The following is a 14,218-nucleotide window of genomic DNA, read 5'->3' on the forward strand; positions in this document are numbered from 1 at the left end:
TATGGTGTAGATGCTCGAGAGTTTAAGAGAATCTCCAAATGTATCATTGCTTAGAAAGCTTGGGGTATTTTTGAAATAGCTTATGAAGGCACTAATACTATGAAGCAATTATGCGGGAGAATGAGACAATTGACAAGTTTTATGCCAAACTTTATGATTTATCAATCAGGCTTTCGTCATTAGAGATGAGTACTCAAATTAAAAGTTGTTTAGAAAGGTTCTCTCGATATTACATGTAATGTTACTTATCTCTCTGACTTTAAGGAAAATCATAGTGATCAAGTTCAAATACATTCATTACAAGAGCCTCAAATGCCTAGTCAAATATGAGGCAGTTAGAGGAATGCCCAAATTGGGGAAAGCAGTGCCTAAGGTGTGTGGAGACTATCTCAAAGTGAAGCAACATAAGTCTCATAAGTAGTTGCAACTGGTGCATACCACTACTCGACTAGATTTGTGTTGATAATTATTCTAGATTTATCTAGGTGAGATTTCTTAAGAAAAAAATTAGACACATTTGAAGAATTTAAAAAGTTGTGTAAAAGATTAATGAATGAGAAAATGAGCATCATCGGCATAATTTTTAGGATTAGAAGCGATCATTGTTGAGAATTTGAAAACAATAAATTATCAAAGTTCTCCAATAAAGAATGTATTAATTTTCAGCTATAAAGACTCCATAACAAAATGGTATAGTCGAGAGGAAGAACAAGACTATTCAAGAAATAGCTCAAGTTTTGCTAAACAACAAGAACATTCCACATAAGCTCCAGGCTAAATTTTTTAACACAATTGTGTATGTTATCAATAGAGTTCACTTGAGACCAAAGACACGTATAACTCACCATAAAATATAGTGGGGGAGGAAGTTAAATGTGAAGTAATTTTATGTCTTTGGATGTACTTATTACATTCTCAAAGATAAAGAGTATTAAGGAAAATTTGATGCCAAGAGTGATGAAGGGATTTTCTTAGGCTACTCAAACTCAAACAAGGCTTGTCATGTATACAAAAAATGAACACTAAAGGTTATGGAGTCCATTAACACAGTTATTAATGACGAAGCTAATCAAATGACTACTATAGATGAAGATGAAGGAATAACTTAGCAAGTGGCTATTACTCCAAGCACTGATCAAGTTGATGATGAACTAGAAAAAAAAATTCACGTGATCAATGAATTTTCTGGAGATAATGATCCAATTTATGTTGATGGCCACTAACCTTCTTTTATATTTAAAAAGAACGACTCAGTCAATCATGCGACTTGAGACATCAACGATGGAGTAAGAACCAAAGGAAGACCAAGACCTAACTACAAAGATATTGTGAGGTTTCCTTGTTACACCTTACAAGTTGAACCTAAGAAAGTTGAAGAAGCCTTGAAAGATAAGGATTGGATTTATGCTATGCAGAAAGAACTTCAACATTTTAATCAAAATAAAGTTTGAAAGCCGATACCAAGACATACAGGATGCAATGTCATTAGCACAAAATGGATCTTCAAGAATAAAACAAATGAGAATGGTGTCATAACTCACAAAAAGGCTCGATTCATGTCACAAGGGTACACACAAGTTGAGGGGATTGGCTTCAATAAAACCTTTTCTCCTATTGCTCAATTAGAGGCCATTCAATTTTTACTAGCAGTGGCCACTCATCTCAACATCAAGCTTTACCAAAAGGATATAAGATTGATTTCCTTAATGGCATCTTGAAAGAGGAAGTATATGTATCCCAACAAAAAGGTTTAAAGGATCCATATAATATTAGATATGCATTTAAAATAAACAAATCTCTATATGGATTGAAGCTGACCCCTCAAGCCTAGTATGAGAAACTATCCTAGTTTGTTTTAAGCTAATGATTCCTACAGGGTTTTTATTGACAAAACAACCTTTATCAAGAGAAATAGAGGTGGTATTATTGTTGCAAAAATATATGTTGATGATATAAGCTTTGGTTCCACATCTGTCAATACCAAGAATAGTTTTATAGATGATAAATAATGAATTCAAAATGAACATGATAAGAGAATTGTCTTATTTTTGAGACTTCAAAATAAAATAACTTGAGAATGTGATCTTTTTATCTCAAGAAAAATATGCTAAGAACTTGATTAATAAGTTTGGAATGGAATGAGCCAAGCCAGTTTGTTTGTTTATAAATCTTTAGATTCAACAAGGTTTGAAGCACTGAGAAATTCAATTGGAGTTTGTTGAGTTTGAAACACTTGGAAATTAATATGAAAGGTGTCAAAATGTTGATATTTGTTGTTGTTTTTTTGTTTTGAATATCAATATTTACAACCAATTCATTCACACACACTACCATTATTTTTTTGAGAGAAATTTATTAAGGGTGGTGCTACAAGGAAACTTCTATATATAAAAACCTTGTTCTTGTTTCTTTTAGCTGCTCTTGTTCTCAGTCTTCCTTGGTTCTTAAAGTTGTTAACACTAGTACAGTGCATTCATCTGGAAGCGAGGCTTAATCAATTGATCAAGTTGATAAAAATTTAAAAAATCCCCTAACCAAGAAAGTTGGGGATAATGCGTGAATGAGTATGTGAACCTTAATAATGGGTCGAGTCTTCTAAAAATCTTGAAAAGGCAATTGTTGAAATAGATTATCTACCTGAAAACCCTCATGTTCATGATTATGAGCCAAAGCTTGAGGATCATATTGAATCACTCTTTCAGGCTTCCATTTTGTAAGGTAACCTTAAATCATCCTCTTTCCTTGTTTCAGTAAGTGGTCCTTCTATTAATGAGATAGACACTATCCTTTTATCTTTGGTTGTTGATTTTGTAATTAATATAACTGAACTTTTTCTTGATCTTTTTGAAAATGAAAATCATGTTGCTGAGAAAATATCCATGGTCATTAAACTTGAGAAAGAAGAACTTGTGGTTATAAGACTAACCATTGGGCCAAGCACTAGTCCTGGCACTACTACTGGTGTAGTTGGTTGTAGAAATACTCAATCAATGCTGGCCAAGAAGATTGAACAACTTCATCGAAAAGCTAAGGAAAAGTTGAATAAGAAAACTGATAAGCTAATGGACTTGATGTAAAAAAATCCATGTTAAATAAGAAAAGATAAACTTTCCTCTCCACTACCTACACCAACAAGTACTTGTTGTTTGCTAAGAAAAACTTCATTTAAAAACAAAATATCAATGAAAGAAGCTTTGGAGATATAGGCTTTGCTATCATTCTTGAGAAGAATGGTCTTTTCCAATTAGTAAGTTTTGTACAACCTTATGTAAAGAAGGTTGTTTTTGAATTCTATACAAATCTCTTGAAGTCTATTGATGAGTCAAGCAACAAACTGTGCCACAACGCTTTTGTTAGGGAAGGTGGTATAATTTTGGTCCAGCACAAATTTGAGAACTTCTATTTCATCCCTGCTCTACTGATGTTGAACTAGATGAGTCTTTTTACATAATGGTCAAGACCATTACCAATGTCGTTCATCTAACCTAGCCACATGCAACTGAACTTCAAGAATCTACTCTAGAGCTTACTTATGTCGGCCTGTTTGTCATTGCCACCAGGAACTATATTCTTAATAGCCAAAGGAATATAGTTACAAATAACATGATCACTTCCCGAAAAATATGTGATGCCATGCAATTCGGCTTGGAGGAGATTATATACTAAGAAATCATCAAGCATGCTAAAAGAGTCTGCCTCGGGCTATGTCTTCCTTTCCCTTCTTTAACTTTTTTTAGATACTTTATAAATAAAATTCTAAAATTGTTCTTGCCAGTGAAAAATATAAGAGAAAGCCTATAGAGTTGAAATTTTCATACAAGTGGCTAGAAATGAAGCATTTAGAGGCCAATCCAGGAATCATTCCCAATGATAAAGCATAACATGTGGAAGTAGTGTTTGTACCAGTTAGCACTGAGATGGGCACTCCTAGGTGACTTTCAATCTTCAAGAAAAAGATGTGACAACATATTGATGTTGAGATTGCCTTTTAAGAAAGAGTCATACAACAACTTCAAGTCAATGTTCACCGAGCAAAAACTTTAAGGAATGACTTCATGGCCAAGCAATTTTAGTAGAACTTTGGCAAAATTGTTGAACTAAAAGAGGGAGTATACTAAGATGTTGAGACTATGTCTGCTGATGATTTGGACTTTTCTATTTTGTATTTAGGATTATTTTTGTTGAAACTTTTGAACTATGATTACTTTGGTTATTATTTTTGTGAACCTTTTTTCAATTAAGCTTGTTATAACATAATTCAATGTACTTTAATTATTAATGAGTTCACCTTCTTCAAAAGCATTAATGGTTGATTTCCTTGATTATTAATGCATTACTTAGGGGGAGCATTTATTTCTTTTGTTGCATGTTTTCTCCTTTTAAGCTTTTGTTAAAAAAATTGTCAAAAGGAGGGATTGTTGAGGTAATTTTTAAGTAGTGCCAAGGAGCAGTGCCCACTAGTGTCTGGCATTGCTCAACTAAGAAACTTGCCATGTTTAGTGTTGGCAAATTTTGGTAACAAAATCCTTGGGTTTTAATCTTTTCTGATACTTTGAACAACTGCAAGTCCATCTATGATAGCCATATTATTTATAACAACATATCCTAAAGATTAGTTTGGATTAGATCAAGGAAATCAACTTCCCCACTTTGAAGAAGATTAGATTGAATCAGGTAAAACTTAAAAACATATCTTGAAGATTTAAGATTTATCTCATTGGAGATATGTTTTATGTTGATTATCTTGTTGTTTAATTAGGAAGATTGACTGTAATTGAAGAGTATGTTAATGTTAGTAAGTCTAACTCCTTAAAAATTTTGGAGACTTGTATAGGTGATGTACTATTCTGAATGCACTTATTCTTATTCATTGAAGAACATTTCTTGTGATTGTATTGAGTGCAAAATCAAGTGCATGTGTGTGTGTGTGTGTGACTTGGTTTTTGGCCTAAGTTTTCAAGAGAGAAACTTAGAGGAGAGTTGTCTAGATGTTATGTTCAAAAGTGAGGAGTCTAATCTGGTGAATGTTAGAGGTTGTAATAACTTATTGTACAAGTTGCTAAGACAATAGATTATCTCTCTAGGCAAGGCCTCACAAATGTAAGGAAACCGAACTGCGTAAACATATCAAGTGTTCATTATTTTTCCTGCTTTGCTCATCATCAATGCCTAAAGCAGCGACCACCTCCAGACGTAACAACGTCCAGAGTAAGAATCTTGTACAAAGTCTATTAAAAAGGCGGTATTTGTAAGTATACGGGTCATATTGTAATATAGTTACAACGAAGTAGGTGAGTACTCCAAGGATCGTGCCCAAGAGAGGCGAGCACTAAGTTAACTCTAACCTAAGCACAAATCGATCTAATTAATACTTTAGATAGATTACATTACGAAGAAATATAAAGAAAGGTTTTTGAGATTTTTTTATAATAATAAAAGAACATAAATAGATAAATAAAAGGAAAACAAATAGTAGAATTTATCAAATCTGAACATGGGTGATTAGCTCGCTTTAATAGTCATAATCAACTATCACTTCGAGCTTCTTATTCAATCAACTAGTTGATACCCTAGTAGGATCTTCCGATCTTCTACTAAAATAACGAGTCGACAAGAACTACTTATCTCTCGATCTCATAGTCCAGACCAGTTCAGGGTTAAGATGTTCACATATAGCCCATATCAATTTTGGGTTAATTCCCACCTTAATGGCTTCATAAGGTCGTTAAGCTTAGGGTTTAATTTTTTTCCTTTCCTAAACAGCTGATCAGCTAAGAAAACCCTACAAAACAGTTAATTAATCATACCTCCACTCACTAATCCCTCAAAGGAGGATTAGTTCCTCATGGATCTCATAAACAATATAAACTTGATATAAAGAATAGACATGAAGAACGATTCAAGATTATAAAGTTCAGAAGAAGCCTAATTTGTATTGAATAAATGTCGAATCCTCACAGAGTTTGATCAAGTTAACAAATCTGATCTTTCCATTAGAGCAAAGAACAAAACTAAAATAAACCTAAATCCTAAGAAAAGAGAGAAACTAAATAATAAAACTATGAAGGAAATTATACAATATGAAAAAAGTATCCATAATATGTGTTAAATGAGCCTATTTATAGAATTAGAGTGGTCGTTGTCCTTAACCCTAGGCCAACTGTTGTTCTCATGCTTAATATTTGATTGTGCGAATCAAAATGCCCCTAGTTCGTAATTATTTCCCGTACAGAGTCAGTGTCGCGACACACTAGGTCCTGTGTCACGACAACGAAGGCAGTATGCTCATCTTCAAGGTATCTTCAAGGGTGTGTCGTGGCATCCTCAGGCTATGTCGCGATACCAAAGGCAGTCTTGAAATTCTTCTATTTCGCTCCCTATTTTGCGACATCCAACTCTCTGTGTTGCAACACAGCGACTAGTATTGAGGTAGCACACCTTCTAATGGTTTCTTGCAACTCCCAAAGTATATTAGCTCACCCTTAGGCCCCGTTCGACCCCTCAAGTTAATAAAAGATTCAAATTACTCAAATTATTGAATTTAAATAAAGTAATAAAAACTTTACTAAAACCTGACTAAAGTGCTTGTATTCAAGCTCCTTAAATGCGAAAACTAGTTTAATTTGCTACACTGAATTACGACAGATCAAGCAGTTGGCACTATTCTTAAACATTGCTTGTGGCACTACTTGAGTTTGCTTGCAAATATCTCTTTAGTTCTTTCGTAACCTATCTCAGACCTAAGGGTAACATAATGTTATACCAACTTAAGAAAACATGCTTTAAGCCCAAAGAAACGAGCAAACCAAGAAAGTCAAGTCCCATAAACCTTTAGTTGACATGTGGCACTTGGGCAGCAAGTAGCTAACAACCCCCAATAATAGTACGTGGCATAAGTCAGAAGGCAAGATCAACAAAAGGGCTTGAAGTACAATCATATCACATCAAGAACACCTATGTGTAGTGGCAGCTTGGCTTCCACGCACTCTCATATAAATGATTGCCTCAAGATAGCTAGGGACCCTTACATAAAGACCCAAATATGCTCTCCCTCAAGGCAATATACTCGCCAACATTATCATTATTCTACTTTTTCACTCTTTTAACTTTCAGTACCTCTATTACCTCGTTTTTAACTTAAGCATCAAGAGCATTCGAAGCATAAGCTCTAGTGCCTCTATAGTTTACCCTTTATTTTGCAAGCCTTCAACACTTCCAATCTAGATACATCCAACCTAATCCATAAAGAGAGAGTACAAGATTGCAAGTATGTCAAAAACATGAGAGAAAATAGTAGAAGTTTCACTCTAATTCTCACATTTTTAAACTATGATTACAAACATATCTTAAAACGAGCGGTTGCAAACATAATGAATACTATTACGATCAAATTCAAAACCATATCGTAACATTATATTATGATGTCGATTAAAATGGTAAGGAGTGAAATGGAAATGTGAACATGATAATGGGCGGCAGGTAGCGCATGTCAAATGTTGTCCTAGTGTCAGAATACAAGATAACGTCCAATCAAGGTTTAATCAAATGAGAGATTTGATAATGGCTGAAATTCCCGACAAGATTGCTGCGCCCAAACGACTGGTATTTGAGCTTACAACAACGAGAATGGTTTATTCTTCCATCCACTACCAAAGCCAAAGCATTGGGGACGTATGAGTGGCGATCACTTGGCAACCAATTGACGGTTTTACCGAATAAATTTTTTTTTTAAATGGCCAAAAAGGAATTATGGGGAAAGGCAATGGTGAAAGGGAAAAAAGCGTGGGAAACCATATTTGTGGCTAGAAATAGAGGCGGTCATTCAATGGAATCACAACACTTGGTGTGTAGTATTGCCCTATGCAAGCTTAGAGGCCAATCTGTGTAATTGTCTATGGCCTCACTAACAGTACTGAATACTTTGCTTTAAAGATATTTTTCAGGTTTCCCTCTGCTGCCCCATTTCTTTCTTCTTCTTCTTCTTTTATTTCTTTTTAACTTAAAATTTCAAAGTGAATGTGGTCCATTTTTACTTCCTCAATTCACCATCACTCGTTTAGTGTTTATATTCAATCTATTAAGGAAAATCATGTGGTGCTAATTTGTAAATTGTAAAAATGAGTTAAGCCCAAGTAGAACCTAACACATTAGAATACATGCATAAACCCTGGGTATGAAATGTAGATAATATATGTATTGACATATATGTGAGTTTTTATGGAGGGAAAAATTGCAATATAAACTCCTCTGTTTTTTTATATAATTTTTAATTTTGTTTTACAAGCTATATTGTCCACTTGCTTATATCCAACAATTCAACTTACAATTTTATGTAAATTTTAAATTTTTTTGATTTATCACTATTTTTACAAATTAAATACACTATTAAAATTGAAATAAATATTTAAAATATAAATAATGTTACAATAAACTATTTAATTGTCCCAATATTTAAATTTATTTAACAATCTACATTCACTAATTAACAATTAAAATCAAGCTAGAAACTATAAATAAAAATAGAATTTCACACAATCTACTATTATAATCTCTATATTTTAAAATAAATTTCTAAATATTATTTATTTAAATTCAGTACAATATCAATTACCATATTTTTAAAATTAAATTTATATATTATTATATTTTTAATTTCGCAACTTCAAAAAAAAAAAAAACTTAACTAAACAAAATACCTAAGCCTAAAAATCAGCTACCCTACGTTCCAATAGTTTCCTAAAAATACTTCGTGATCTGAATGACTCCTCCTCAGTGAATACCAGCTATGTGCGCAACCTCAAATAAATGTAATCTAATTAATGCTAGTTTTATATATATCAAAGACTTTTTTGGATGGGATACAAGTCAAAAGACTTAACAATGTTACATGCTCCTTTCATGTGTCCCCCGCCCAAATGCTTGTGTTTTAAATTAGAAATGTTATTTTTTTAGAGAGATAATTATGAAACTTTAAAATATTAGTATTTTATAGACAGTAAAATAAATATTAAGGAAACTTTGGTCATAAAAAATATATACATTTTTAAACATTTTTTAAATTAAGAATTCTTGATCCAAAATCTGAATTAACAATATTCACGCGTAAAAAATATTACACGAAATATCATTTTTGAGAGGGATAATCATGGACCTCAAAAATATTTATCTTTATAGACTGTAAAATAAACATTAAGGAAACCTTGGTCATAAAAAATATATTTTTTTAAACATTTTCCAAATTAAGGATTTTTAATCCAAAACCCAAATTAACAATACTCACGTATAAAAGATATGACTGGAAATGTCAGTTTTTAGAAAGATAATCATGAATCTCAAAAATATTAGTCTTCATTGACCGTAAAATGAACATTAAGAAACCTTAGTCATAAGAAAAATATACATTTTTTAAACCTTTTCAAAATTAAGAAATCTTGATTCAAAACCCGAATTAACAATACTCACGTATAAGTATAAAAGTTATTACACACGCAGATGTCTTTTTCATGATGTCAATTAAACTTTTACTTGTTTATACTAATATTATACCAAAACAACTAACAAATTTGTCAATCAAATTCCTTTTGTGGAGGAATATTAGAATTTGGACATCCTAATCCCTTTCCCCTCATTTAAAATAAGTTGAAGTATATTTATATTAACTTTTAAAAAAATTCATTTACTATTTTTCAAGATATTATCTTTAAAGAAGACGAATTATATAGCTTTTTACTAGTTATACAGTGGCCGTGTGTTTCAAATGAAAGAAAAAATAGTAAATATTCTCAACTTAGTTACCCTATTTTACACCCCCAATGCAAAAAAGAAAAAGTAAGTACTATAAATTATTTTATGTCATCGATATAGGTATGGGGAATCACAGAAAGGGCAAGCAAATAAAAACCCTAAAGAAGAAAATGGTTAACCCAAGCTGAGTTTGTGGCTACAATGGAGTCAGTCATTTTTAGTTGGGGTGACAGCCTCCTTTTTTTTGTAGTCAGCCCGATGCCCTTTTATCTTCTATATACTATACTATATAGCTAGCAAAGGGGTGTGTGTGTGTGTGGAATAGTCGAAGATCATCGGCTGAAACGATGTTGGGGGTGTGTAGGTGTGGGGGGGGGGGGTTGAATCGAATAAATTTATCGAAGAAAACAAAAAGTAAAAAAGAACTGATTTAGACATAATGTACCATGAACGGGATGCTGTGGACCGGCTTTTATGAAAAAATAAATAAACTAAAGTGGGCTGCACCACCCCTCTTTGAACTTCACTTTGCAGTTTTGAGGTTTTAACATTGGGTTTTGCATATTCAGGATCCTCCAATCAAATATCACTGCTGGCTTTAACAACATGTATTATGATAAAAAAGCAGCTAGATTCTATTGATGGTACGTAAAGGTAGATACCCCCACCCCTTCATGTATAAATAGCAGTCGGGTGTTAGCTTGTGTTGATCAGATCAGTAAACCAACAAACCAAAAAAAAAAAACCTACACAGTAAGACCAAATAGCGATATCATGCCTAGAGATAGAGATCCTTTGGTTGTTGGTAGGGTTATAGGAGATGTGTTGGACCCTTTTACAAGGTCTATTTCACTTAGGGTCACTTATGCTACTAGGGATGTTAGCAATGGTGTTGAGCTTAAGCCATCTCAAGTTGTTAACCAACCAAGGGTTGATATTGGTGGGGATGATCTGAGGACCTTCTACACCTTGGTAACTTACTTTTACTTTTTTTTTTCTTTATTTGCATAGTAATGGAGTAGGGTTTTTTTGTTTCTGGTTTTTGTTAATGATTACCAGCAGCTTCCCTTATACACAGTCACATTTGGTGTAGGTTATGGTGGATCCTGATGCTCCAAGTCCAAGTGACCCAAACCTCAGGGAATACTTGCACTGGTGAGTCTTCATATATATAAATAAAGAGATCCATCATCTATTTTTCCTCCCTTTCTAGCTCTCTGTTTTTGTTGCATACTCAAACACACAAGCAAAGAGAAAGATGAACAGTCACAGTGTGTGTGATTGAATGGAAAAGTAGATGGAAAAAAGTGAAAAAAAATGAAGAATAAAAAGGGTTTTTTAACGTATAAAAATGTTGATCTGAAAGGAAGAAAATTGATAATTTTCCGATTCTAATGTATATAAATTGAAGTTAACTATGCATTTTCTAAAATTTTTAATTATTTTCAACTCAAACAAAGCTTATAAAAAAGTTTTTTTTTTAATCTATTCTATCATACAATATTTATGCTGTCACATAACATTACTAGGATTAGAGTGAATTAAAAAAAATGCTAATGAGTTGAGGGTGACAGATGGTTTATAGTTTAGATTTTTTTTTCCTTAATTTTATATTTTTCACTCTTAAGAGCACTGTTTGACAGATGGATAAATTTAAGATGCCCTATATAAATAAGTCTATTTTTTAACTATAAATAATCAGACAAAGAAAAACACAAACCATTTAGTCTAAAATAAATACAAAGTTATTTGGGACACTATAGATGCTGCCCATCCAACTACTGATGGTATGAAAGGGCAGAATTTGCCACACTATATGGTCTTAGACCGGTAGTTTTTATCCCTTTTATCATGTTTACATTTATAAATATTTTAAATATTCATCATATTTTTTCCCAATAAATGATAATAAATTTACTAACAAATTAGAAAGGCATGAATTAAAATTTAGTTCTAAAATTTAATAACTTTTTTCACCTTAGTTCATGAATTTTTTTTACTCACTTTAGTCCTTAAAATTGACAAGTTTTCTCAATTTGATCATTAAATTTAAGTTTTGTTAAGTTATAACGATGTTACATTTCGAAATTGTGCCAAAAATTACTTGTAAATTTTTTATTATAAATACTCATAAAAATACTCGTAAAATTTATGGACCAAACTAGGAAAAATTTTCGAATTCCAAGACTGGTAGACAAAAAAAAAGAACCAAATTAAAAAAGTAAATGATATTTTAACCCAATTAGAAATTAAACTTCCTTGATATTCTCTCACTGTCATCTGTCAAAGACAAAACAAAAAGAAAAGAAAACAGATTCTTCTCGTATCATAGATATGTGATGTGATTGGTCATCAAGTGGTAGTTTTTGGGATATATTGCAGAAAAGGACAAATTGTCTATTAATTTTATTCCCATCAGATAAGACTGTAGACAGTTTCCATCGGTATATTATACGTTTACTAACCTTAGCATCAATATCATACTTTTTCAGGTTGGTTACTGATATTCCAGCCACAACTGGTGCAAGCTTTGGTTAGTACTTCCTTTCCACACTCTATTCTTATTATTCTATTACACATATATATATTATATATCGAAGAGGTTTCAAAGATTCATCGGATCATGCATGGCATGGCATGGCATGTCATGTCAGGGCTAAGAAACAACCCTTTTTTTTTTTCTTATATGTTTTCTTTCTGATTCAGTTGGGTCCTCGTTAACTAAATTTACAGTCAAATAAATCTCTTTACCTGTGATATATGTAAGACTGAGAAAGGGCTGAGCTTTGAAAAAGTACCCCTTATCTCTATTCCCGGTAAAAGTACTATAAAATTTTCTCGAGTTAAATTATATTTTATTTTTTTACTAAAAAAAGTAAGTAAATTAATTTATATATGTTAGATTAAAAAGTAAATTAATCTTTAATTTTACTGTTAAAAACTAATCATTATATATTAACATAATATACACGACACACCACATAGCACTTTTTAATTATTTCAATATTTTTTTAATATTTTATTAGTTACATCAGTTTTTAACAATACAAATAAATAAAATTATGTACAGAGATTAAACATATTTTTTTAATGAATTAAAAACAACAGCCTAACTCTCTATATAGAGTCCTCGCGATACTTTTACCTTCTCTTACCTTGTCTTTCACTATATATGTCTTTTTCCTATATGAAATAAGCCTTGGTAACTAGTACAGTTTTGTCAAGTGATTGAAACAATAATAATATTTGTCGACCAATAAATATTGGATACAAAGACGGGCATATATATATATATATATATATATATTTCTCCTTGTCGACAAGGAGAATACCCTTTTCCTCAAGGTCCACAAGTGGGGAACCAAAACCAACACTATTTACACCACACCCAACAAATACATGCCTTGGCAAATTTTAGTTAAATATTGCACGACAACAGTTCTATGTCCCAAAAAAATATCTTAGCTATCACCAAATATCTCTCAAAAAAATTTTTTGCCGTATTGACTAAGACTTAATTCGGTTGACACTAATATTATTGTCAGTATAAGAAGACATAGATTCGAGTGTGTTGAAATGTGTTTATCCTCCTATTTAAAAGTCGGATAGAGGTTATAGATAATTCTAAGTATTTGTATCAGAAAAGCTTATTGGGGTGTTTTTTTTTTATGTTATTTATATATAAATGTATATAATGTATGGTGATGGTGTAGGTCAAGAGGTGGTCTGCTATGAGAGCCCACGACCAACGGTCGGTATCCATCGTTTTGTGTTCGTGTTGTTCCGGCAACTTGGAAGGCAAACGGTGTACGCTCCAGGGTGGCGCCAAAACTTCAACACTAGGGACTTTGCTGAGCTTTACAACCTCGGGTTGCCGGTGGCTGCTGTTTACTTTAACTGCCAGAGGGAGAGTGGATCCGGTGGCCGTAGGACATGAAATAAATAATATTGTTGTTGTTGATCATGTTTGATTTCAAGAACAATTTATTATGATGAATACGCACAGCTACTTAGAAGACAAAAGAACGTACAACGTTACTACACTAATTAATATTGTATTGTATGGGTGGCTACGCAAATGTACTTTAGTACATTGTGTGTTATCAATAAAGAAAATGTGACTTACACTTTATAAAAACACCTTTCATAAAAGTATATCCTATATTTTTATAAGATATAATTTCGATTTAAAGGTCCAATCATGTTGGATTCCGATACTTTTTCCATAATGGCACCTTACATCCCTCTCACTTGCATTCATTCAACAAAAATTTTATATTATATATTGATAAGTGTTGGATGGGTAAATGAACTACAAAATTCTTTGTATTATATTTTAATTTTTTTATTAAAAAATGAATAAATTAATTCATGTATAGTAGATGAATGAGTAAAACAACTCTTGCATTAAATTTGGTGTTTATATATAAAGTATAATAACAATTTTAACTCTCAACCTTTACACGTTTATTCA

General features: G+C 32.2%; 1 protein-coding gene across 1 annotated transcript; it reads left to right on the forward strand.

Moving 5' to 3' along the window:
* Positions 1-10,419: 10,419 nt before the first annotated feature.
* LOC107909115 (protein HEADING DATE 3A) lies at positions 10,420-13,882 on the forward strand. The gene is made up of 4 exons (XM_016836529.2): positions 10,420-10,716; positions 10,838-10,899; positions 12,237-12,277; positions 13,458-13,882. Exons 1-4 carry the CDS (start codon positions 10,519-10,521, stop codon positions 13,679-13,681), a joined length of 525 nt encoding a protein of 174 aa, XP_016692018.1. The 5' UTR covers positions 10,420-10,518; the 3' UTR covers positions 13,682-13,882.
* Positions 13,883-14,218: the final 336 nt, after the last annotated feature.

The sequence above is a fragment of the Gossypium hirsutum genome, chromosome D08 (assembly GCF_007990345.1).
Source record: "Gossypium hirsutum isolate 1008001.06 chromosome D08, Gossypium_hirsutum_v2.1, whole genome shotgun sequence".
NCBI lineage: Eukaryota > Viridiplantae > Streptophyta > Magnoliopsida > Malvales > Malvaceae > Gossypium > Gossypium hirsutum.